This window comes from Eumetopias jubatus, unplaced genomic scaffold (assembly GCF_037043125.1).
Source record: "Eumetopias jubatus isolate StellerSeaLion01/CBP00866 unplaced genomic scaffold, mEumJub1_p1.0 scaffold_2, whole genome shotgun sequence".
NCBI lineage: Eukaryota > Metazoa > Chordata > Mammalia > Carnivora > Otariidae > Eumetopias > Eumetopias jubatus.
Window position 1 is genome coordinate 47,760,739 of NW_028274808.1, and position 26,121 is coordinate 47,786,859.

The 26,121-nt window shown below is 43.0% G+C and overlaps 1 protein-coding gene across 4 annotated transcripts in view; it reads right to left on the bottom strand.

Annotated features, from left to right (window-relative positions):
- Positions 1-26,121, bottom strand: part of EBF2 (EBF transcription factor 2) — a 183,532-nt gene that overhangs the window by 153,014 nt on the left and 4,397 nt on the right. For 3 of the 4 annotated variants that reach the window (XM_088021427.1, XM_028114342.2, XM_028114341.2), the window contains exons 5-6: positions 25,749-25,822; positions 19,576-19,644 (exon numbers count right to left, since the gene is read on the bottom strand). In XM_088021427.1, coding sequence (XP_087877553.1) covers positions 19,576-19,644; positions 25,749-25,822 — 143 coding nt within the window. The remainder of the gene's footprint in view (positions 1-19,575; positions 19,645-25,748; positions 25,823-26,121) is intronic. The other variant, XM_028114343.2, reaches the window with a different exon arrangement.

Genomic DNA, 26,121 nt, shown 5'->3' on the forward strand with positions numbered 1-26,121 from the left:
ACACACAGTCCCAATTAAAAAATAGATATGAATTAACTAAGACTTTATCATGCCAATCACAGCCAATAGTAAAACAGCCAAATTTCTCCCCGTTTTTCTTCCAGAGACCAGATTGTGCTTTCCTGCACCCTTTGCTGCTTCTTTCCCACCAAACTTTCACCATTTGGTTCCTGCTGTCTTAACAGTAGGTTATGTCATTGCTTTAAGTAATATTTGCTGAGTGTCTACTCTGTGTCAACATTTTGAGGAGGAAATATCAAAATGGTGTAGAAGCAACAGCTATGATGTCACATGACTCTTTCCCCTGCTCTGTCTCTCCCCTCCCCCAGCCCGCTTCCTTCTTAAGGCAGAAACATTCAGAGATCCCCATTCGGTATTTGGGATTTTTAATTTCAGGCACCTGCCCCTTGTGCCACGTTGTAAATAGATGTGCTCCAGTTATGACAATTCAGATTGCCTGGTTTCCTGATACACACGTCCCAAAATCGCATTTCTACTCACGATTAAAAAATCAAGGCAAGCCACAACAAAATGACTCCATGCAATTTTGTATCACAGGTAAAAGAAAACCTTGTCGATATGAAATCAGACAGTGTAAAATTCTCTCCCAGAGGAATCTGGCATTATTACATCCCCCATCAATCATGGTATTGTTTCTCCAACAACTGTATCAGAGGCAGCATCCAGATATTGCTATGTCATCCTTCCAATTCAGCGGGGAAGTCAGATACCATTACAAACAATTCTGGACCCACCAAAATCTAAACTCTGCCTAGAAATTTCAAAGTCCTCATTTGTTTCCAACAGTTATCTCCAAATTCCAAGACTTTGCCATTGCTTGTAATGGAATTTGACCTAAATATTTATGTAGGACTTGTACATTTATAAGGAAACTATGAATCTGACCTAGGCATATACAAAGAAACACCATATATACATTATCATAGACTAATATATGATAATATGTTGTTGGATGGCATATACTTTAAATCTTAACTTATCAAAGGTTAGCTCTGGACATTCCATTTAACGACAGGCATGGATTCCCTCCAGCCCATATCATGGATCACCTATAGATCGGATCTGGGCAATGCTCCAAGTATCCAGGATATAATAGACACACTAATGGACCCAGCAAAGCATCTGCCTTCTGAATTTACCTTTTTTTCCAGTAAGTAGGGAATTTGGGTTTTGGTCTCATCAGATACTCCCAATGTGGGTGAAAATCACAAAACCAAGCTTAAGCTTAAGGACAGATATCGGCTGAATTTTCAAATCACCTTTTCTTTATCCCTTTATGCCATTAGGATAAAAACACTTCTCTCTCTCCCCCCTCCCCCATCCCCCTTCTCACACACACACACACACACACACACACACACACACACACACACACACAAGTTGACTTAGAAGGTTTCAGTTTCCCTTAACGTTTCCCTTTGTCCCTGCCACTGATAACCCAAAGCAAGTGAAGTGAGGATCTCCCCTTGGCCCCCGCACAAGAAAACACCCACAGTACATCCACCTTATGTACCTTATTTATAATCCTCTGTAAATTCACCCAAAAGTCATGAACTACATAATACTAATTCTTATAGTTTGACATATTTCCCTGATCTTTCATGAGCCACATGGGGAAACAGTTTTCTCCAGATCTGAATGAAGAAGAAAAACAGTGATCCTAATCAACCATTTGCCCTTAGTGGCTTCCCTAAACAAATCTGGGAAAGCGCTTAAAGGCTTGGGAATAACCATGACCCTGCTTGATGCACTGTAATAACCCTACCTAATTATACTGATATAAAAACTAATTGGAAAGATAGCAAATGTCAGGGTAAGATGCAAATCGTAGGGTGTTAATTGCTGAACAGGTGCTGGAATAGAATTAAATGAGCATTCTGATTAAAAGAGTGGAGGAAACAAATGTGGACCCCCGATACAAACTTGGCCATGTGACTTCTTCAGCGGTCCATTCCACCAGGAAAAGGTCATGGTGCTGTGACCTCTGTTTTGTGATGGGTGGACCAAGAAAATAATAGTGACCACAGAAGAAAAAACAACCTAGCAACAATATCAACATGACTTCTAAAACTGACTGCTTGGTCTGAGCCCCAGAGACTTGCAATGTGTTTTAAGAGTTCTTAGATACAGAAGTAAGCCTCGAATGTGCATACACGCTCATCTTTCCCCTTCCACCTTGAACCAGAAATCTTCCTGCCCACCCCCCGCCCCTGTCCCCTCGCCTACAGCACTACCACAGTGCTTAGGGCTACTCGGTACTCACAACACATTTGGGCGGCAACCGAGGGCTTGATTAACTGAATCCATAGCATTGCTTGCCTTCAATAAGGTGAAACTGCATGAGAGCTATGGTATTAGAGTGGGATGACGTGACAGAGAATACAGCAGAGGTTCCAACTGCTATAAACGGGTCATTCTTACTGCAAGCAGGATTTACGGATGCTCTAGCGATCCTTAGCCCGGTGTACCAATGAAGAAAAGCCTTCTTCACAAACTCCTGGTGCCTTGGTCAAGCTCGCGGCCAATCATCATTAATCTCCTGATTAATGAGCTCCCAAGCTCTGACTTGATACGACCCCTTCCCAACACCATGACACCTTCCATGCTTCCACCTCCTAAAGAAGCCCTTTGCTTCGGCCCCACGAGGCCCTCACCCCAAAAGAAATGCTCTATGTCAGGGTCCTAATATTTTCCCCATGATACAACCACAAATAACCTAGAAGGAAATTATTCCATTTCCAGGAAGGATGCTGCAGCCAAAATGTTCTTATCTCCCCATAGTTTACAGGACCTTGAGATTTATGATGCCAGAAACCTAAACCAGTTCTTCAGTGCAGGGAGGCTGAGGCGGCGCAGTCCTGCCCTATTCTACTGATATTTCTCACTCCGCCCTGCCCCAGGGTAGAACAGCAATTCATTTACTGTGCTCATTCCACTTGGGGGCCTCTTCACTCGGTGTCTGCCAACTGCACACCATTCTGCCTATATTTGGTTTTGGAGATAGAGCCTAGGGACAGCAGGGTACACAAAGCAGCAAAGTTAATCCTTGTCACTCAGACCTGTGTCTACTAAACTTAGAGCAGAAAGATGATCAACCCAGTTTGCCTCCTTTTATTTTTTTTTCCTTGTATTTAATCGATTTGCCCTCCGCTTATACTGGGCAAAAGAAAATAATACGATGGTTACATTAGACAACGCCTCAACTCAGCAACCCAATTTCAAAGTGCAAACAGAGGAGCTCCCAAATGCTTTAGAGGGGAATGTGGCTACAGGAGGCATGGGTGCAATTTCACCTTGTTTATTTATGCTTTTATAAGGACACTGAGAATAATAATAAAACAGGATGGGAAAGAGAAAATTTTGCTCCGGCATAGAGATGGGTGGGTATAACCTCCTTGCTCTTTCCTTTTCTTTGATCTTAAGAAAAGCTCATTCTCTCTTGTTCACTCTCTCTTTAAGGAAAAAAAAATAAACTGTCTCCTGAGTAATAAAGTCAAGACACTTGCCAGTAAAAATTGGCTAAGGTCATCACTTCTGAAGGTCAAACGAGTTTTAGACAAGATGCCATGTGGGATCACCATTCAGCACATTTAGTTAAATGGTTAAAAATAATAAAAATAATGACAGTAGTGGAGTTATTTAAAAAAAAAAAAAAGCACAGAAGTCAGAGAGAAAATGAGAGAACCAGATGTCTTGAAGGAATGCTGGGAAATGCTTAAGAGAAAGATTTCTCCCACCCCAAACAAAAGCTTCCCCAAGGATCTTTTTGAGATGCGCTGTCAGTATCTGATGTCACTACAACATCATATATCTTTTTTGTGTTTGGCTGTGGGGTTTTCTTATTTATTTATTTTATTTTAACAAAGAAGACACAATAGGGAAAACTTTTTTAAAAGGATGGCAATTCAAGTTGACCCCAAAGCAAGCATTTCCCCAGATCCCTTGTGCATCTGCCTTGTTGAAAGATCCAAAAGACAGCAGAAGCAATGTTGCTCCAATAGTAGATTGGAATAGAAAGAGGCCAACCTCACGCTCAGGGTTTCTGAAAACGATACCATCGATTTGAGTGAGGAGAAGATACCACACTCTCTGCAGGTTCCAAAGGAAGATCTCTGCTTTTTATAAACTAGAGCACGAACAGGTGGAGGCCAAGAGACTGTTACGAGATGCAAATGAGCTCTCACGGGAGACCTCCACGGCTCCAAACACAAACTCGGAATCCACACTGACAGCACAGTCCGGTTTCCAAGTTATGTCACATCCTTTTCAGGGCATTAGTGGGCAGTCGGGCCTGGCGCTTTTTATGATCTGTGTGCTTTTTCAGGCCACAGCTCACCCACGGAACCAAAAAGTCTCTCGTGCCAAGGGATGCTTTAAAACTCCAGCGAGGCCCCCGCAAGACTCAAGTTCCAAGTATTGCTCATTGCCAGTGACAATTAGAACAACCTGAAAATGTTCCTTCCAGAAAAATACACTCTTTTTTTGTTGTAACAGGGGTATAAATGCCAGCCAATCTCTTTTGGCACCCAGTGCTGTAAGAAGTGCTTTCACTGTGCCACCTCTCGACAAAAACGCCCTCAATGAGCGTCCTCCAAGGACAAGCTTTGAAAAGGGGTTTCGCGTATCAGGTTAATGCATGCACTTGGCACGGCCCAACTTTTGCACCAAGGCTCTGGGGTATGGGGTGATAAGAGCCAGGTTCTGTTTGTTAACGATAAGGCAATTATTTCTTTGGTACTTCATAGGAAAAAAAAAAATCTTACAGCAAAGATTCAAACAAGGATCCCTAGGGAGACAACGGAACTCGTAGGTTGGAAAAGTTTCTTTTTTTTCCTTCACAGGAGCAAACAAATGGGCCATTGAGAGCAACAGAACGGCTGAGACCAAGTTCCTGACAAACACACTGGCAATCCGCTCCTGCACAAGTCCACGATGACTTAGGGAGGGGAAGGCAGGCAGCAAGGGGAAGGAGAGACAGAAAAAAAGGCACAGAGTGAGAGGAAATAAAAAAGAGAAAAGGAGGCAAGAACAAGAGCAGAATAGGAGTAAAGAGGCGAGAAAGAGAACAAAGGAATGGTGCCAGGATAAGAGAAAAGAAAGGGCACAATGCGTCATTGGTGGAAGTTTCAATGTATTTGGAGATTGAAGAGGTCCGTGAACTTGGAAGGGTAAACATTAGATCTTTATTTTCACCACCCTCTAACTGAAACTTAGCATCTCCGTCTATCTGAACAAGACAACAAGCCCCAATAGGATTATAGATCCATAGGCTTCCCTAGAGCATCAACAGCATCCATGGTAAAAAAAAAAAAAAAAAAAAAAAAAAGAAAGAAGAAGAAGAAGAAGGCGGGGGAGAGGGGAAAGGGAGGGAGGCAAACACCGACACCTTGGGAAGGTATTAGACATCCTCTCCCTCTGCAGGCATAATATTTCAGAGGATAGGTATGTGTGACTTGGGTTTGGAAAAAAGATCCTTTCATTTACTCCCTGGCTCTGGTTTTCTGCCTTTAGTCCATGGCTCCCTAACCTTCCCTGGAATCCACTTACGTGCAACAAGTCTAGGCTTCCCATGCCAGGGAGATTTCAGGAAGTTTTTCTCAAAGTCATCACATCTGATTTAAGAGTTAAGAGTCGGTTCCATAGCTCTGTAGGTCAGGTCAAGCATGACAATTTTTTTCGGACACAATTTTGCCCAGCTGGTTCCTGCTAAACGCTGTAAAACTCAAAAAATGGTAGGCTGTGACTTCCCAAAGAAGCATGTCACTGACGCCTCATTTTTAGTCTTCTACCAGGGGGGGAAATAATGCTGAAGAGACAAGATGATGTACAGACGGAATGGGTTTCAAAACAACTAGCCTTCTGTTCAACCTTCCTTATGCTCGGAATTACATCACAGAATTCTATTTCCATGGGGCTTCAAACCCTGCTGCCAGGATAGACTCGCATCTAGCAGTCAGTGGACTATTGACCCCGTGACCTGTGGAGTAATCTACTAGTTATGGCCCTTTACAGATGTGAGTGGGTAACAGCTGAGCCCATGCCCTTGGAAAATTCCTACCTCCTGTTCCAGCATCGCAGGTCAGCCTGGCCCATGATAGAAATCATGCCAACTCACCAAACTGATCTTTCTGCCCTGGTCTGCAGATACTTAGGCTTGGGCTCTCTTTCAGAGGTTTCTAAGCCAAAGCATCCCCCCACCCTTTGTGAAGTGAGGAGACCTAACACCTTGACTGGGGGCTTCTTAATGCTGGACTAGGTTGCAAATCTTTAGAATAGATGTCCCACTCAAATCCATCTGCCTCATCCGAGGTTACGAAGCAGAGAAGCAGGCTTTTTCAGGATGGTGCCAATTTTGAAAAACCTTACACACTTCTCTCATGTGAGGAGGGGACAGTCTGAAAGGACAGGGGAGGGCTTCTCAAAGAAGAGCCCACAGCTCCACATCCTCTTTGGAGAAAGAACATTTCTACCTGATAAGAAGAGTTCAGGGGACTCCAAATAATAAGTTACACCCATGAGTGGGCAGGTGCCAGCCATCAGAGTAGCAGAGTTCAGGCACAGGATGGAGAAAGATGATAAACCAGATAGGCCCTGACCAAAACCACATCCAGGCTTACCTCACTGTCTGGTTAATTTGCTTCCAGTCTCAGTGATGGGAATTAGACAATTGCTTTAAAAACTCAGAAGCCACCATAAAAATAGAAAATTATTGCTTCCTGTCATGACCAAATATTAAACACAGTGCACACCTAATGACTCTATCCCTCCCCAGGGAAAAAGCTTTATGAACAATAAAATCCCAGCAGACTTCCACTGTTTGGGTTTGGAGGTCTCATTATGGGCTCACTGATCCAATACAATTTACAAGCTCAATGGACTCCACTCGCAGTGAAAACCGCCAAGCCGGAGTTATAAACAGAACACCTACAGTGAAGCCAGCATTTCATTCTTCATCAGGGAATGAAAAGAAGAAAGACGGGATTGAGGAGAAAGGCGCTAGGGTACAAGTTGCTCACGGAACTGTTTCTGACAGCCCATGGCGGAATCAAGGTTAGACACCTCACTGAAAATGTGAGGCAAGCTGCGGGGGCGGGAAGCAAGGGAGACCCTAACACCAAAGGCAGGAAGTAAAAGGAAAGGCCAACAAAGGAAAAAAGAGGGAGATGGGGACAGGGTGGAGGACAAGGGAAGTGAGGAAAGCAAGAGCGGAATTTTAAAATCTGCCATCCGTTTTTCAACATCCAAAATGACACCAAATTTTCAAAGTTAGATTTTTTTTTCAGTTCACTAAATTACCCAGATATATGTCTAAATGGTGGTTATCCTTCATCTTGTGACTCAACATCTGGATGATAAAATGCATTAGCCATTCTACATTTACTTGGGCAAGCATCAAGTGGACTGTTAGCATTAAATCGAAGTAAAGTCTGGCTCTTGTTCAAACGTCAGCCAAGACCAAGTGGGGAAAGAGGAGCTTCCCCTTTACCTTTAACTCTGTGCCATTTATCACTCGAGCCTAAACAATCCCACATGTTTGAAGCGCTGAAGGAGACTTAGGGGAACGCTGAACAAAGGCTTTCAGGGAAGTCAGAATGAAAGTGAACAGGAGATGGACAGTGGACACTAAGCAAAAGCAATGCAAAGGAGGCGACAAGTCCATAAAACAGGGTCTAGACAGAGCATGAGAGCAAGGCACTGAGAGGTGACAAAAAGAGACAAGAGACAGAACTCTGAGGAGGGGGTCTGGGTGGAGAAACTGGCAAAGACTGGGGGCATGGGGGGGGGGGAGGGAGGCAGTCAGGGATTGCTGATGGTTCCCGATCGTGCTTTCTGCTCCCCTATCAGCCTCCTAAATGAATCTCCTAAGTGTGAGTCAACTTCCACATAGACAAGAAGATAATGATGACCCCTACCTGAAGGTAGGGGAAAAAAAACATGAAAAGGAAGGAACTGAGCATGTGCTAATTCGCCCTGGGGCCAGTCATGGCACAGGGCTCTCATACACGTCGTCTCTCCCCAGCCCAGGGCTATAAGGCAGCCCTCAATCCCCTATTCTTCAGATAAGAAAGTGGGATTCAGGTAGGGTTGCCAAATAAAATACAGGATGCCCAGTTAATTTTGAATTTCAGATAACAACAAATGATTTTTTTTTTCAGTCTAAGTATATCCAAAATATCGCATGGGAAAGGTTTACACTGAAAATATATTTGCTGTGTATCTGAAATACAAATTTAACTAGGATGTACTTACACCAAAAAAAATCATTCATGTTTATGTGATATTTAAATTTAACTGGGCATCCCATATTTTTATTTGCTAAATCTGGCAAGTCCAGACTCAATGAGAGGCAGGAAATGAATGAGTGAGTAAATGCATGAATGGCATAGAGGAGTGGTCAAACCTAGATCTGAAGCCAGATTTTGCTACACTTATTATCACATGGCAGGAATAATAGCCACTTCACGTATGCAATCCACATGTCATAAATCTGTGTTGTACATACAGCCTTATTTCTTGTAGGTAAGAAAAAGCCTTTTACACAGAACAAACTGGCTACATACAAAATTACTGATTATATAGTGAAGGAAAATGTCATCAGTCTGACCCATGGCATGGTGCTTGAAAGGTGATGAATCCTCCAAAGCTCCAGCCCAGTTAGAAGCTTTGCAATTCAACAACACCGTATTTGTCATGAATGCCATTGTTTTCCCTGTCCTCTCCTTGCATAGACCATCAGAGTTTTTTGTCCTGGGAGCTAGAGATCTTGCCTCTAATCCCAGTTGAATCTTTGACCTGCTTGCTACATGGCCACTGAAGGAGTCGCTCTTCGAGTTTTCTCATCTGAAATGTGGGGTGACAGTCCCAGTACATAGCTAAGATGAGTCATGTGCATAGCTTTAAATCAATCAGAAAATGTCCTGCACAACCATGCAAATCTGGACCCAAAACAAACAAACAAAAGGCTTGCCCTTTGTCTCCATAGAGACCCACCTCAGGGCTTTATTGGAGGTCCTATGCGTGAATAACAGCATACGAAGTTACAATGACCCGGAATGCATGACCATTTTGTGAGTTCTCTTTTTAAGAAGTCCTGGCACCCTATGTGCCTTAGAAAATGCAGGTGTTAACCCCAAAGTGCTGGCCTGAATCCAACTGGTTCCATCCCTGCAAATTCTTCCATTCCTGCCATCGATCGTATCAGTGGGATTAGGAATTTCTCCCTATTTCCTTTTCAAAAGCTCCTGTTATATGTGAGCAGCTGCAGCATTTCTCACCAGTTCTGGCTCCTTGGTGGTCTTGAGGGGGCTGGGAGAGTTTGAGTTTAGAACAAAACCTTCCTGGAGGACAATCATTTAATTAATTACCCAGTCCACGCTGATGAAATGCTGATTCTTTATAGACTTGGGTCTAGGCTGCCTAATATGCTTTGAGCTTCTTGTCACCCAACCACTTTCCTTTTGAGCAAATGCCCCCTCCAATTGCAACTCTAGGTCAATGTGAAGAACAGAGCAACAGAGAACAATTCTTATAAGATTTCAATCAATAAATCATCTAATCAAGTCCTAATGGGTAGAACCCTATCTGTGGATAACTTCCTTCTTATCTCCTTGGGATATGTCATATTTCCCAACCATTTGGCTTGTTAGCCCCTTGGCTGGTTAAAGATAGACCCAGAAGAACTTATCTAGCCCAATTTGCTCAAACAGCAAAAGAAAGAACAAACTGGAAGTTCTAGAAGTTTCTCTCTGGATGAACGTGCATCTTATCAATCTTTCCCCAGGTCAAAGTCCTTTGTTCCCCTGAGAGCCAGCTAGACAACTCCGAAAAGAAATACCTTTCCTAGAAACAAACACCTATTTCTTATTTCCAGCATAGAACAATTTCAGAATACTGTTCTTCTACTCTTGACTCACCCACTTCCGGGCAAATCTGCTGTCAATCACATCACACCAGTTTAGGGGAAGAAGCTGGAAGTTGAAGCATACCATTATTTGTTCTGCATAACTGCATGCAACTACTTGGTCCTCTGATTTTCACTGGGAATTGATCCAGGGGACCTGTGCAAGCACTCTGAATTAGAAAATGCTAGTAAAGGTGAACTGGTTTGGGTTTTTTCACCTCTTTTCTGAAGAAGTAGTTTTAAATGGTTTGCATTCTGGCCTCTGAGTTCCTGCTTTCTCACAAACATCCAGGCTACTAAAAAATTCACAGATTGCCAGATGGTACAACAGCAGTTCTTTGCAAAGGATCTGAGCTTTCCAGTGAACAAAGGACATGTACTCATGGGGACAAGTGGCAACATCAGCAAAAGCTTTGGAGTGGTGGGTGTATTGGGGGAGGGGAAGTGAAATGTGGAGAGGTGAGAAAATGGGCCTTTTACCTCCAGTGACTGGTATCTGACAGGGAAAACCCACCTCCCAACCACTACTGGTGGGAAAGGGAGCACATCCAGAAGATGATGAAAGAAATTAAATCAGAAACCGGGATATTTTTATAGGAAGTCACAAAATTTGAAGACTGCCCATCTTCCCAACTCCTGGTATTACAGGGTAATGGAAATAATGCCAAGCTCTGGCACATAAACTGATAAATCCCCCCCAAAAAAAGCATTTGTGAGCTATTGGTAACACCTTCCTAATAGGTTCCCTTACTTCCACTCCCCCTTTTCCAATTCATCCTCAAAGTCATCCCTCCAAAATATTGACCTGACCACGAAATTGCACTACTCAAAGTCTTCTGATGTCTTTCCACCAACCAACAAAATATGTCAAAATACTTCTGTACAGGCACATAAAATCCTACAAAATCTGGACCCAAATAATCTTTCTAACTTCTCCTACTGCCCCCCCTTCACACATATCCCTGCACTTGTAAAACTATGAGCAGATTTAGGAAAGCCTTTCCTTTCTATATGTCTTCTCCTACATACTTTCCTCCTAGAATGCACTTTGACCTCAGCCAGGAATGTCTAACTTACAGTCGTGACATCCTCACACCTCTACTTAGATGAAAATCATCTCCCCACTACAGGTCTTCAGAGCTTTAATCTCCACCTCTCTTGGGGTAGTTTTTGCATTTTCCATTGCATCACAGTTTTTTCTGCACATCCTTTGCTTTTCTATCTGAACTATAAGCTCCTGATGGGAAAGCTTCATGTCTATCCAATTTTATTATTCTTAGGAGCCCCTTGCAAAGTCTATAATATAAGAGACCCTTGATAAACATTTACTGAGTGATTCATTCTGCCCCACAGCCCCAGATATGTTCTTGGCATTGTTTTGTACCTGTTTGCCACTGGGGGTAAGACTGCTAAGCAGTAGTCAAATACAACTAGTTACAGGAAAGGTCCTATATGAATTGGCAAAGGACTCAGTCATCCAAACTCTTCAAGGCTTGGCACTCACAGATTAATCTGCCAACTAATATTTACTGAGTGACTATAGTATCCAAACCACTGGATAGACACTGTGGGAGATACAAGGTAATAATTGCCATGACTTTTTAAAGCATCTCTTCCGTTAATACACTATGGTGGTCACTTTACACGCACTAATGTTTTTAATACCACGACTCATTGAGAAAGGCATTATTAATAGTACCATCACAAAGCTAAAAAATATTATAGACTTAAGTGACATATGATGTCTGGTATCCAAGAATTACAATATGTTTGGAAATGTCAGGCAAACCCAAATAGGTAAAAAGATGACAATATCCATACATCCTAACAAGAGCAAGCACAGGTGACAAAGGTCAAGTGAGAAGACTTTGGCTATAAGAACTGATATCTTTGGCGATTAACATAATAATAAAAAAAAAGAATTGATATCTTTGAAGAGGCAGAATCTGAAGCAAGTCTTGGAAAACAGATAGGATTTATACTAGCAGAATTTGGGGTGGGTACTCCAGGTAGAGTTGGTATCTGCAAAGGGAGAGAGGAGGACATATTCAAGGTCTGCTTGATGAAACAGACATTCTGATTCCATTTTGATTCATGGGGAAAGAAATGATGGGACTAGAAAGTTAGAACCTGTCTGCCAGCCATTCACCTCGTCTTCCCAGTACTTTTCACAGTTGGTAAATATATATTTTACTGTGTGATTATTTAAGCTGTCAGCTCCATGAGAGTAGGAACCATGGCTGTTATATTCCCTGATGGTCTCTTAGTGCCCGAAGTTCACAAATAATTTGCTTAATAGCTGAATAACTGAAAAATATCTTAAATGAATGAATGATGGAATGAACCGATATACAGATGATTGAGCTAGTCTGTGTCAAATCTTAAAGTTCTGCAAATCTAAGAAGTCTGGTCCGTCAAGTAGAATAAGTATAGCTCTTACACACTAACCCAACAACAGAAGTAAACATCATAACTCTTCTGTACCATCTCTTTAATCAGCAGAAAGAGAGGGATTTTCTCAAAGGAAATTTCATTTCTTATTTACCACTTGATCCAGGCTGTCATCACGTTAAGTGCTGCAACCCAAAGCGCTTTTTTTTCCTACACCAGCAAGTAGAAGAGTCCCTTCTCCTCTCTGTGTCTCCCAAAAATGACCAAGAAACTGGCAAAGGTTTTACTAGACAACGAAGGACAAAGAACAAGAAAGAACGATGCATTCATTTTGGGCAGATAATCTGTGTTTTTTAGTGAGAAAATCTACGCCCTCTCTGAGAGAATGGAATTTTCACTAAAAAAAAAAAAAAAATAGCCTGGGGCCAGGCTTTTGTAGACTCTTCGCAGCACTGGGCTCCCCTACACTAGAGATGGGAGTCTGGGCATGGAAGGCACATATTAATAGCTCCCGTAAATTATTGATGAGCAAGGCTGATAAATTAGCATGTCTGACACCCAAACCTGGACCCTCTGCTAGAATCAGAGAATTCAGAGCTGGAAGGTAATGTAAAGGTCGTCCATTAATCCAATGCACTTCTTTTTACAAATAGGGGAAACTGAGGCCCAAAGAGGCAGCACATGACCTCTGTAACATGCATGATCCAGGGCCAGAAGCAGGCATCCTGATCCTAGTCCAAGACCATATCTGCTACACAATGCTGCCTCTCCATCATGGGGACTGAGGACTGATATTCCATCAAATCTGTCACACACATGAATGTGACTTGTACAACCTCAGAGTTAAATGGCACTTCGGGAGCCAACAGTGCCCACCACTTCCCAGAGAACAGATCCCCTCTCTAATGATCCCATCAAGAGTGCTTCCAGACCATACTCCCCAGGTTTTTCCACTCTTTCACAGCTCTAAATTCTGGAACATTTTTCCTTCCTTTAGACCAATGTCTTTTTCTCTGGAACTTCCACCCATTAATTACACTCCAATTTTTTTCTTTTTTTTATTATGTTATGTTAGTCAACATACATCATTAGTTTTTGATGTAGTGTTCCGTGATTCATTGTTTGTGCATAACACCCAGTGCTCCATGCAGTACCTGCCCTCTTTAATACCCATCACCGGGCTAACCAATCCTCCCTCCCCCCCTCCCCTCTAAAACCCTGTTTGTTTCTCAGAGTCCATAGTCTCTCATGGTTCCTCTCTCCCTCCGATTTCCCCCCCTTCATTTTTCTCTTCCTTCTCCTAATGTCCTCCACGCTATTCCTTATGTTCCACAAATAAGTGAAACCATATGATAATTGACTTTCTCTGCTTGACTTATTTCACTTAGCGTAATCTCCTCCAGTCCCACCCATGTTGATGCAAAAGTTGGGTATTCATCCTGATGGCTGAGTAATACTCCATTGTATATATGCAATTTTACCACTGAAACTGGCTATGGTACTTTGGCTAAGTTCCCCAACTCCTTAAGACTCACTTTTTTCTCCATAAATTTGAAACTTTTTTCAACCACTGAAGATTAATTAAGATTATTTAATTAGTGCAAATTGCTTAGCACAATGCCCAGCACACAGTAAGTGTCAGTTAAATGTTGAATATTGGTCTTATCCATCCTTCTCGGAGACAGAAATCCTTGTTCAGGAGGTGCCTCTACTGATATGTCTGGCATGTCCATTTCTAGGGAAAGGGAAGGAGTGGTCACAGATTGAAAAGCAGCCTGAGTGGCTTAAGATGGCAGGAATCCCCTAGGCTTTGTGGACATAAATCTCAGCAGGAGCTCAACTCCAACTACCATCCAAATACTGCTTCTATGCTGAAAGGAATAGAAGGGGCTCAAAGCTGAATCTTCACCACAAATCAAGAAGAGATGAATATGGAGTTCATTTGATAAGTTAATAAAAACTCTAGTATTCCGGTTCAATGCAATACCCTCTAGCATGCACAGAAGGTCGATAAGGGCTTTACTCCCCACAGTTATTCTCTGGAAGTTCCCATCCCACAAATAATACTTTCCTGGAGTTAAGCGATACACTGGAGAGAGGAATAACAAGTATGGGCCAGAGGAAAGAGGAGCCAAACACGCACTGCAATGGAACAAGGTAGTCGATGCGGTAGAAAGAAGCAAGAAAAGGATGTGCCAGCCAAATGGCAGATAAAGAGCAAACAGGAAGCTTGAACCAGAAGGGAAAGCAGCAGGTGAAGATGCCTACCAAGATGACAACAGGAAAAAAACTTGGGATTACAACTATTAAAAAAAAAAAAAAAAAAAAGAGGGGTGGCTGGGTGGCTCAGTCAGTTCAGGATCCAACTCTTGGTTTCAGCTCAGGTCATGATCTCAGGGTGGTGGGATCAAGCCCTGTATCAGGCTCTGTGCTCAGCTGGGAGTCTGCTTAAAATTCTTTCCCTCCCTCTCCCTCCCCTCTGTTCTTCCCCCTGTTCCCACACACGTGCTCTTGAGCTCTCTCTCTCAAATAAATAAATAAATAAATCTTGAAAGAAAGAAAGAAGAGAGTGAGAAAGAAAGTATCACATAATGTGGGGGTGTGAAGAAATTGAGCCCTTTGTGCATGGTTGGTGGGAACATAAAATAAGGTAGCTGCTATAGAAATGGTTTGGTCATTCCTCAAATTATCATATGGCCCAGCAATTCCACTTCCAGGTATATAGCCAAAAGAAGGGAAAACAGAGACTCAAAGAGACTTTGTACACCCATGTTCATAGCAGCTTGTTCACAAATAGCTCAAAGACTGACGCAACCCAAGGGTCCATCAACAGATGAGTAGATAAACAAATATGATATATTCAAAATGGAATATTATTCAGCTTTAAAAAGGAAGGCAAATTTTGACACATGCTACAACACAAAAGAAGCTTGAGGACATTATGCTAAGTGAAATAAGCCAGTCACAAAAGGACAAATACAGTATGATTCTGCTTATGCGAGGCCCCCAGAGTAGTTAAGCTCATAGAGACAGAAAGTAGAATGGGGGCTGCCAGGAGCTGGGGGTGGGAGAAGAGTGGAGAGTTAGGGCTCAATAGGGACAGAGTTTCAGTTTTGCAAGATGAAAGAATTCTGTAGATGCATGGTGGTGCTCACTGCACAACCATATGAACGTACCTAAACCACTGAACTGCAGAGTTAAAAATGGTTAAGATGATCAATTTTATGTTGAGTGTATTTTTCCACAACTAAAAAATTTATTTAATAAAACTACATCAATACAGAAAATGGTCCTCCTGGAAACAGAGTTCGGAAATATGGAAACCAATATCCCAAGACCAAAGATGGAGATATTTAGCATGTGAAACATAGGCTGATCTGCCCTTTTAAGAGAAAATATCGCACCATTATGCACATGCACGTGGGCACAGACAGCCTACAAAGACTCAAAAAGAATTCTTGCCCTCGCTACCCATCTGACTTTTTATGGGCTACAAGACCTGGAATAGTAAAGACTCTTTTTCACTCTCCTACATCGGTGAAACTGTCCCTAAAATACTCTTCCCGTGGACCACCAGATTATCCTGAGAGCCCCAGAGATTCAGTAGATAGTCAGAAGAGGCTTCCAGACAGAGAAGAGAGTCTGAAAAGAATACAGCCCAGAAAAAACAAGATTGGATTAGCTCTGAAACCACAAAATGTAAATCAGACTTGAGCCTTTTTATTTTTATTTACCACACACAGATCTTTATAGACAAGATTTAGGCCAAAGACTGAAGTAAGGATTATGGTTTCATTGTTGGTTTTGTTTTGTTTTGTTCTGCTGGGTTTTTTTTTTTTTCTTTCAAATAGGAACTTTGGATTTTCACACTAAAAATTGATAAACCCTACTGCCACTCTACACATGCACACATTTGTACACAGAAAGAAGGCTCTGCTGGGGACCCATGATTCAGCAGTAAGTCCTGCTGGGCTGTGTGCTGGCCTGGCTTTTTAGAGAGGGGTGTGGCTGCCCAAGAATTCACAAGACCATGCTGAAAAGACAGCTGAGGATGAAAATTAAATTTAAGCTTCTAAAAAAAATCAAGGCAGGGAATAATTTAGTAGGAAAAAAAAAAAAAAACCTCGTCTGGAGCTAAGTCTTAGGAAATGAAGAACCAAATCTTTAATGGGGGATGCCCTATTATAAAATCCAGTGATTCTCAATGAAGGGGCCACAAGGTAGTAAAAGCTATTTTTCATATTTCAAGCAGCTTATTGGAAACTGAGTATCTGCCCAGGATGTGGTCACATGGACTAAGTGAAAAGTCAAGTTGTTTTGTGTTTGAGCTGGAAGTCTTATCGAGTCAGTGTGGTAACACTGGTTGTCTCATCCCAGCCAAAACCTCTGATTGGCCACTGATGAGATCAAGGGCATTTCTGGAATGAGGTTTTTCCTTCCCATTCTGTTGTATGTCTTTGATTAATAAAAATGGAATTACAGCTGAATGATTACTGGTTAATTGCAGTTTAGCAGGCAAAATCTTATAAAACGCTGGGTTAGCCAAGGGAAACAATAGAAGGGGTCCTTTGTGGTGAAAAGTTTGGGAACCACCCTTGAGCCCCCCCATCCCTTCCGCCGAACATGCACAATTCCAAGGGAATAAATAGGCTTCCCTGGAGCCAGAGTGGAGCGTGCCTGTTGTGTGAGAAAACTCAAAGAGAGACAGTGTAAATTAACTGCATCTGGTTAGATTGAGCGAGCAGGGGGAGGAGATAATTAGTTGGCATTATAGGAACAAGGGCAAAGAAGAGAGTTCTATATTTACTCAGAGGAAATCCAAAATAGACTACTTTGCACCCATTGGGTGCTCATGGGGGAATCTCAACATCTCCAAGTTGACAGACGTTGAACTGGATGCACAACTCAACCAAACCCCTGGATGACAAAAACCACTCATCCCACTTCGAACAAATGGCAACCTGACTTTATCTCCCATTACTTCCACAATGAAGGGAAGGAGGCGAAGGTAAGCCCCAAAGATATCCAGGAGCAATAAGACCAGAGGGAACAATGTCTGCAAACAAAAGCCTTACAGTGAGTAAGCATAACAAATGCATCTGTTTATAATAAAATGGGTTCTCTAAAACCCTGATGATGGCCAATTTACCTGTACCCTTGGGTACGTACGTTTCCATGTGCAGATGTGCAACATTTTGAAAGTAACACATATTTCAAGTGATGCAGAGACTTCACTGGGCTGTTTTATTGTGCAAATGATAGTAAAAAAATAAATGCCATAGCCACATAAAGTTCTATAATATGCAGCCAAGATACAATGTCCACCTTCTGAGAAAAATGTAAGGCATCCTAGCACAAACAGTGAAAGTACCTAATTTGAAAATCTTCTCTCTCTGTGCATGCAGAAAGACTGCTTTCTTTTGTACATGTAACTGTGTATCACAGAGGATGAAAGTACAAATATGTTTGGCTTTATCCGCAGGTGCAGGCTATATGAGGTTTCTTAAAGTAAGAACTGCTCTGCATGGAGTCATTAGGATGTGTGCCGATGAGATGTAAGATGCGGCTTGGCATTTGTAGGTTTGCAACCATTTCAAAGGCTGGTTTGTGGGGCATTTACGACAAGAGAAGAGGTACTAGTCATGAGGATGGAGGACCATCTTGAAAGGTGAGCAAAGGTGTGTGGAGAAGAGATGATTGGTGAGGTCAGTGTGCACGCTGGAAAGGACTGGGTCTGCATCTAGCCTGTTCTCATATGCTTGAAATTCCCCCAGGGGATCCTGAGGGCATCCTGGCAAGTTGGGAAATGGGGCCACATGCAATCAACACATCCAAGTCACGTAAGTCAGGACAGACGGTGCCGGGAGAGGGAGGCTGTGGCAGTGAGAGGAGCACGAGCTTAGAAGGACAGAGGGCTGTGTTCTAGGGCCAGCTCTGTTCCACCCAGCTGTGCAATCGTGGGCAAGTCATGTCAGCATTCCCAGGCCAGTCTTCCATCTGTCAAATGAGGAAGATGGCTGACCCTAGAGAGTTCTCACAACTCTTTCATTGTGAGCTTCTATGCACTTTCAGAAAAAAAAGAAAAACCAAAACCAAAAAGGAAATTCCAAACAGCTCCCTAAAATGGGTTTCACCTGAACTTTCTACAATGGCAAAGGTGCCCCACACACCCAACAAACATTTTACATTTGGTTATCAACCTCTTCCAAGCATCTCAGAGAAGACTGCAAAACTGCCATGGATAGATACTTCTGGAGCCTCCTGAAACCTAGAATGGCAGGCAGTACCCTCCAGTTGTACCTCTGAAGAGCAGAGATGCTGAGTGCTTTGTCCAAGGTCAGGAGCGAGGACAGGATCAGGATTCCAGCCTCCTCGTTCCTAGGGCTATGCTACACTTTCCACAAAGAAACCAAGCTGGCTTTCTGGGAAGAATGCCAGAGGTTCCATTCTCCCAACTGAGAATTCATTGGAATATCGGAATAACAACTTTGGAGACTGTGGTCTCTCCAATCCATTTCAGGACCTGGCTAGAAACACGAAAACCCAAAGAAAGAAGCAATAGGGAATTATTCCGTTTTTTAACGAAAGAGAAAAAATTAGGGGTGGGAATAGGGGATTTCTTAAAAATTACATGATTGCTGGAAGTTAATTTGGTATTTCTTCGTTGGTTTGTAAGTTCTGTTTCCAATCACAAAAACAGACAGCTGAGGATGCCTAAATCACATTTCAGTGAATTAGCATCTTGTCCCAGAGAATTTTGCACACTCTGAATATAACATAAGACCCAGAATGCAATGCTCTGTGGTAGAACGGAATCTCCCTCAGTGTAAGAGAGAGCTTGTCATAATCCCCTAAACTGTAACCTAAATTGATAGTCTTCAAAGCCAACAGCAATCACTGCAAATGATAAAGGGGTTGCCGCTTAACTTGGGACACACTGCCTCTTCCAAGAAACTTACTGAGACCCAGCTCTGCCAGATAGGAGAGCTGGCATCCTCTACCATCCACATACTCCTCATTAGGTTGACATCAATGCACCTGAAAAAGAATCTCATCATAGATTTAGAGACACATGTTCAGAAAGTAAGGTTCTGATTTCTTCCAAGAAAGGCCAACCACAACAAGAAAACACATGTTGGACTAGCTCTGCCTTGAAGATAGCATGAAACCTTATGGCAAATCCCAAGCGATCAGTACTCAGCATGGAGATTCATAAAGGAAAGAAACCAGGAATGATTGTTTCAATCACTTTCTCCCCCTACCTGTCGATGATGACGGGGTCTGAAGGAGTCTCATTTCGGTTCCCACAACTTTTCTTCTCGCAACATCGACTGTAGATTGGGAAGAACCAAGAGAGTAAAAGAAATTTGTTAAAATCAAGAAAAGACAACGAGCATACAACGTAGAAACATTCACAAAAATGTCCTAGGTAGCTTCTTAGCATTCAGTTGCTCAAGCGCAGGATTTATGGCCATGTTTAAAAACACCGCTGAACCCGAAGCCCAAAGATACTCTCTCAAATTCTCACTCTATGGTTTATAACTGGGTCATTCTCAGCAAATCACAACTTTCCCAGGAGCCATATTTGTATTCTGAACCACAGGCACTGGATTTTTAAATCTATAAGGTCACTTCCAGTTCCATGTTGAATGATTGTAGGGTTGTATCTTTTAGGTCTTTACATCTTAATAAATATTTGAAGAAAGAAGGGAAAGGAAAAGGCATAAAATAGACCCCGAGTAGCTGCCTGGCTTTATCAACCTTAGTTACTAATAACATCTTTCCAGAGAACTCAGTGTACTTTATAAACATTTAGTTATTTATCCATTTCTGTCATTTTCTAAAGATGAAGGAAGAAGACCAGAACCATGGTACACATTGTAAAATAGGGAGAAAATGAGGCAGAGAGCTGTAAAATGATCTCTCCCATGATTTTCACCAAGTCCAGACCAGAAATGGGACTTCCTCTGTAAGTCCCATCTTGAAGATGCTACCTCCCAAGACTTCCACCTAGCGAAGTGCTGGGTACCTGGTAGATGCTGGAGAAAGGCTTGTGAAATTATCTGGGAGGGAGAGAGAAAAGAAGAAGCCCTACAGCAATCACAGCAGATAGGAAGGACTCAGTCAGACCCGAGCAGAGCAAAATGCTCCAATCCAAAGGTGTCTGTATGAAAGACCTAGACAGATGTGACAAAAGCAAAGGAAGATGGGTGGTGGGGAAGCACTGGAAAATCACGTCCCCTTTTTGCTGCCCACTGCCACCGGCACTGCAAGCTCCTGAATACCTCTTGGCTCATTCAAGCACACGGTCTACCATCAATGGTAGTTGCTTAAGAATATAGCCTTGACATGGCATAGAAAAAAACAACAACAAAACATGACTATCCACACTGGTCGGAGACTATGCCACATAAACACTAGCAGTAAGCCAACTAGATGTCAGCACTGCCCTTTCCACAATCTGTTTAAGTTTGAGAGCGAAGCAACACAATGGAAAGATGGCTAAAGTGAGAATCGGGTCTCTGGCGTCCTATCAGACGTTGCCACCAAGCAGCTGCGGGAATGTAGTCAAATCTGTTTAACCCTTCTGGGCTTTGCCAACCTGATATATAAAATTAAAATACTGGACGAGATTAACTCCCGAGTCCCTTCTTGGTTTAGGAAGCCTGTGAGGCAATGAGATCCCCGAGCCCTCTTTGGAAGTGATGCCTGAAGAAGGAAAAGAGGGAGGCCATGAGGCAGCAGGGACTCGTAGGCCCTACTACCAGCCCAGACACAGATTTGCTTTGTGGCTGTCTCCAGTCCACTTGTCCTCTCTGGTCCTCCACAGAATTAAAAACAAACAAATGAATAAAGGAGTCTTTGTAAAACTTTTAAAGTTCATCTTCGCTCCTACAGGGATGCGTGGGATTACCCGGTGACCCATTCATTCTACCTTTCTCAAAGAGCAAGATATACTGGAGAGGTGCTAAACAAGTTTCACCAAATGAGCGCTAGGAGGTTTTAAGAAATTTAATCAAATTAGTAGGAAATAAAAGAAAAATGGTCTCAACATTCTTAAATACCAGAGTTGGCCACTGGGGACTTTCTGAAATAATATTTTGCCTTTGAAATTATATTGGGTCTTAACTTTTAAAATTTCAATCCATCCCAAGATTAACACCAATAAAAATGCTGGCCAGCTGCATTCCCACCTCCCAAAGCCCTTGTCTCTCTCCCCAACTCCCTACCACCACCCACTTCCCTCTCCCACCTCTCCCTATTTCCGTTGCTGATGTCAGCAGAATACCTATGCGGCTCAGGCAAACCGTTTTTCCTTAGCGACACAATTTCAAAAGCCCAGGCATGCTTGTTACCTAAAGACCTTCTAGCTAGACTCCCCTCTGACCTCAGCAGTATGTCAGCCTAACCCAAATATGTGTGCGATGCTGGTACAATTTAATTACGAGAACACAGACTGTCAGGATGTGCCAATCTGTTTAGTTTGAGAAGGAATGATTCTGAAGAGGCCGAGTAAGTTTGCAAAATAGCTCAGCTGAATTCAGCTGCTTTCCGTGGGGATTTTCTCCGAAAGAAAAGAAAAACAGATAAAAATGTAAGCCTGGTGCCAGTGTAATACAATGTGGAGAATCTCGTCAGGGAAGGAAACAATATTCAAAGAAAAATGCAGAGAAACTTTAGGACCCAATCTTCCATGTTCCAACAGTAACATATTTAAGTACAGTCTTTAATGTTAATAGCACAGAAGAGATGTAGAAGACACTCACTTGGTGACTGGGCTGAAATAGTAAAGGTATAAAAATAATAGGAGTGGACTACATGTGCTCCATCTGAGCCCTTCTCAAATGTTTTCTGGGTGAGGCAAAACTAATTCTTTTCCTTTCTTTCTTTCTTTCTTTTTTTTTTTTAAGAAAAGTTCTCATCAAGATGTCCTAGTTTTTTTTTTTTAATCTGGTTTCTTAAATGACATTCCATCTTCATGCCAGTAATATTAACATAAGCAAAGGGAAGTGGAAAGTGGAGGACATTCGTGAACCCACGGTCTCCAAACAATCACTCTGGGATCAGATATGTGCATGGTGGACCTGAAGGGCTGGGGCCCTGAATTACTCAGATGACAAACTCCATTCTCCTCTCCCTTTGCTGTAGAGACAAAGCCCGTGCGACCAACTTCAGGTTCAGCTACTTCAGTGAGAAGGTTTTAGAGGGTTATCTTCTAACAAGCAAGTTTCTAGGTCTGAAGTTCCTGGTAAGTGTTTTTTTAAAACTGAACAAGACTGTAAAATAGGAAAGGGGAAAAATAAACAAAGAGAAGAGGAAAGTGAACTTGGCACTAGGTTGATTGTGTTCCTATCACGAGAGGCTCAGAAGGGCTCCTTCTCCCTAATGAATGAAAATGCAGGTTGGTCCTCCACTCCTTAGTTTGGCTGGGTTTGGCTTATTTTATTCTAATTCTTACTCAGAGAACCTTTTCCCTGAAACACTCTCAACCTTTTCCCTCAAACACTACAGGCCTCTGTGGTCCTCCCCATCTCACAGAGTCTTTAGAGAGGGAAAGAGAAAAAATAAACCAAGTTGGCGATGAAGCTGGGGAAATATGGAAAATTGTATCCCAATCCTGAATCTTACCTGCCTTTTTCCAAAAGGAATTTAAAAAAGGGGGGATAAGGGATGGCTGGAGAAGAAAAAAAGCCCCAGCCCTGGACACAGGGTGTCCAGTCAGTCAAACTTCTGCTCAAGACAAGCGAATGTGCCCTTTCCCCTCCAAAATCGTTTTTAAAATTCAACCCTCAACTTTCAAAAATCTGTCTCTAATTTCAAACTCAAATAAGCGCACAGCATGGTGGCTTTTGTTTTGTTTTCTTCTCCCCAACTCCTCCCTGCGATTGCATAACAAAAGTGTCTAAATTCACACCATCTGGCCGATAAAGACACTGGCCTCACTGCCCGGCTGGCCCATCTGATTAGGGCCCTGTCTAGCCTGCGCCTTGTGGCGAAAAGTCACAGCTGTGGGGTTTGCTCGCGCTCAATACAACTCTGTTATTAGCCAGCTGTAGACCTTGAGACAACTTCTGTTCAAATTATAATATCTTTTAACCCTCTGAGCATTGAGGGCACAGGCGTGGCTTGCCGCGACATAACAACTAGATTTCTCCTTGCTAATAATTGGCAAGAGGAACTAAAGCAGGAAAGAGAGGAGCAGAGACAACTGGGGAAGAGAGAAAAAGTTATTCCTAAAGCGATTTATTTTGTTCCCTCTGAAAACTCAATGCCAGTTTATGAGCTTTTTTTCCTAAGGCTTACAGAACATAAAACCATTCAGGGAAATCCCCAGGTATGCTCAAGAACACCACGCAAACTCTCAGAACATGCATCTAATTCATCCCTCAATCATGGACTGCTCTCCCTGGCTCCTAATATGTGGGAGAAGGAACTTTTTCCCTTATTGGAGAATCAGCCAGCTCTGACTGACAAATTGAGATCTTCCCCTCTGGATACATCCAATATTTGCCATCATCCCAGCTAGCTCCCAAAACACACACATACACACACACACACACACACTCCATACACAGTATCCATCCAATGGATCATTTATTTACCCATAATTAATATTTGTTTTAAATTCTAGTTTTGGGAAGAAAATCGCAGAGCGTCTTCCCAGGTCTCAGATGCAAAGAAGTTACAGTACATTAAATTTTTATATTGTGTTACTAATGCAGACTAAACTAGAGGCTTTAAAAATTGATGCTGTTACTTAAACAGCATAAAATGAGGAGGATTTGATTGGGCTTAAAAATAAAAATGTCAGCCTTAACTACAGCTGGATGGGGCGTGCGAATGTTATTTAAAGTGATAGGTATAATTCGTCAGACAATGGGCCAGTTTCGGGGTTTGTTTTCTTTTCTTTTAAGAAGATAATCTCTCCAAACAAAGACATTTAAAAGTATAAGGAGGGATAAAAAAAAAATCCTTCAATTAGCCAACCCAGTCAAAGTGTTCTAACTATTTAATCTAGGTGTTACATGCAAGCTCTTCTTGGAATTGCATTTCCTTTCTGAACGAATCTATCAGGGGCCCTGGGATAATGGAGTGGCTATCTGCTCATTCCCTCACCCATGGCCTCTCCCAGCTACTCAGGCAGGGAAGCTCCATTCCGCTCCGCTGAGGCCACTGGCAGAAATGAACTTTGCATTTGGCAAAGTTTGTTTTTCTAATACTTGGTCAAAACCAAAACAAACATGGCTGATTGTTATGGTTTCTTTCTGACTGGGTTGGGAGGGAGCCGAGGCTGCTGGGAGCTGCCCATAAAACAGTCCAGACTAAATGAGATGGCCTGCAATTACCCAAAACTAGCAAGTCTGGAGCTGGTGGATTATTCACTGGGGCAACAGCAGAGCAAGGAGGAACTGAGGCTTTCTCTCCAATCCGAGATTTGGGAGGAAGAAAAACGTGTATGGACTTGACATTTAAATGTTTATAGTCAAATAACCACCTCTTTCCAGAGTTTCCTTTTCTCTTTTGCTGTGGTGGGTCCCCAGTACTCAAACGTTTGTTGAAAGGATGAATAATTAAGTGCGTGGATGAATTTCTTCTAATTTTTAATTCTCTTCTAGTCAAGCAGAAGAAAGGACTCAAAACGGAATGACTGGTCTCCGGAAAGAAGATGCGGGAAAATGCGGGAATCTGAGTAGACTGCACCTCTCACAACTTGATGCTCAGAATCCAATTGTTGCTCCGGATACCCCCGATGGGGTCCTCTCCCCACCTCTCCCACCAGTGATCAACTGGACTGCTCTTTCTACCCAGTACTTTCTCGTGACCCCTGAAACTCTCCTGACAAGGGAAATCACTGGAGAAGCAACATCCCCGGAGGAAGGAAACTCTTCCGCATCACAGACAGGTGCCTCAGCGGTTGGGGTGGGGGTGGGGAGGGTGGGTTCCACCCTCCGGTAGTCCCTCTCCCAGACTGCAAGTCTTGCCAGTGCTTTGACTCCCGTACTCCACAAGTGGACCCTCCTGGAAATCTACCCGAAGCAGGCAGGACAGGCAGTAACCTAGCAGGGCGGACCTCGGGTGGAGACCCATTCAGGGAAAGTCTGTGACCCCAAACTTGGCCAGGGGCTGCCCGGCCCCTCCCCGCGCTGCCACTGACCCCTGGACAACAGAGACTTTCCTCAGAACGGAGGAAACTCCTGAGATGCCAGGGATTGAAATCCTGAGTGGTTCTGGGTTTCCTTTTGGAGTCTTAAAGGATATGCCCTAAGAATCTGGCCTTTAAGGGAGAACTCTAGCAAATCAGCCCCCGGGGTAAGGCCTCCCTCTCCTGGAGCCACCACTCCTAAAAGTCAATGCTGGGATGCACGCAAGCTGGCTGGCGTGGCTCCCCTGCCCCGCTTTCCAGCAAAGCCCGCAGGAAAAACGTGACACTTACCTGCACATCACTTCGTGCGTCAGGAGAACTCGGCACATTTCTGGATTCTTATTTTGTCCCTCATAAGCTATGGGCTACAAAGGAGTTGGCGGGGGAGGGGGGGCAGGAAGGGAAGATATGAAGGCAATGGAGAGACAAAGGAAAGGGGACGTTAAAACAAGCACAGAATCGTTTTTCCCCCTCTGCCCACTACTTCATTAGAAGTTAACCAGAACCTGAGCTGTGGCCTGCTTAACTCAAGCAAAAGAATAATAGAGAAGTTTGCCCTGGTGAGGACGTATTCCTGCAAAAGGGAATGTTTGGGGGGACGGGATCTCCTACCAATTGCTTCCTCTCTTCACCCCTTTGCCCCCCTACCCTCAACCCCAACCAG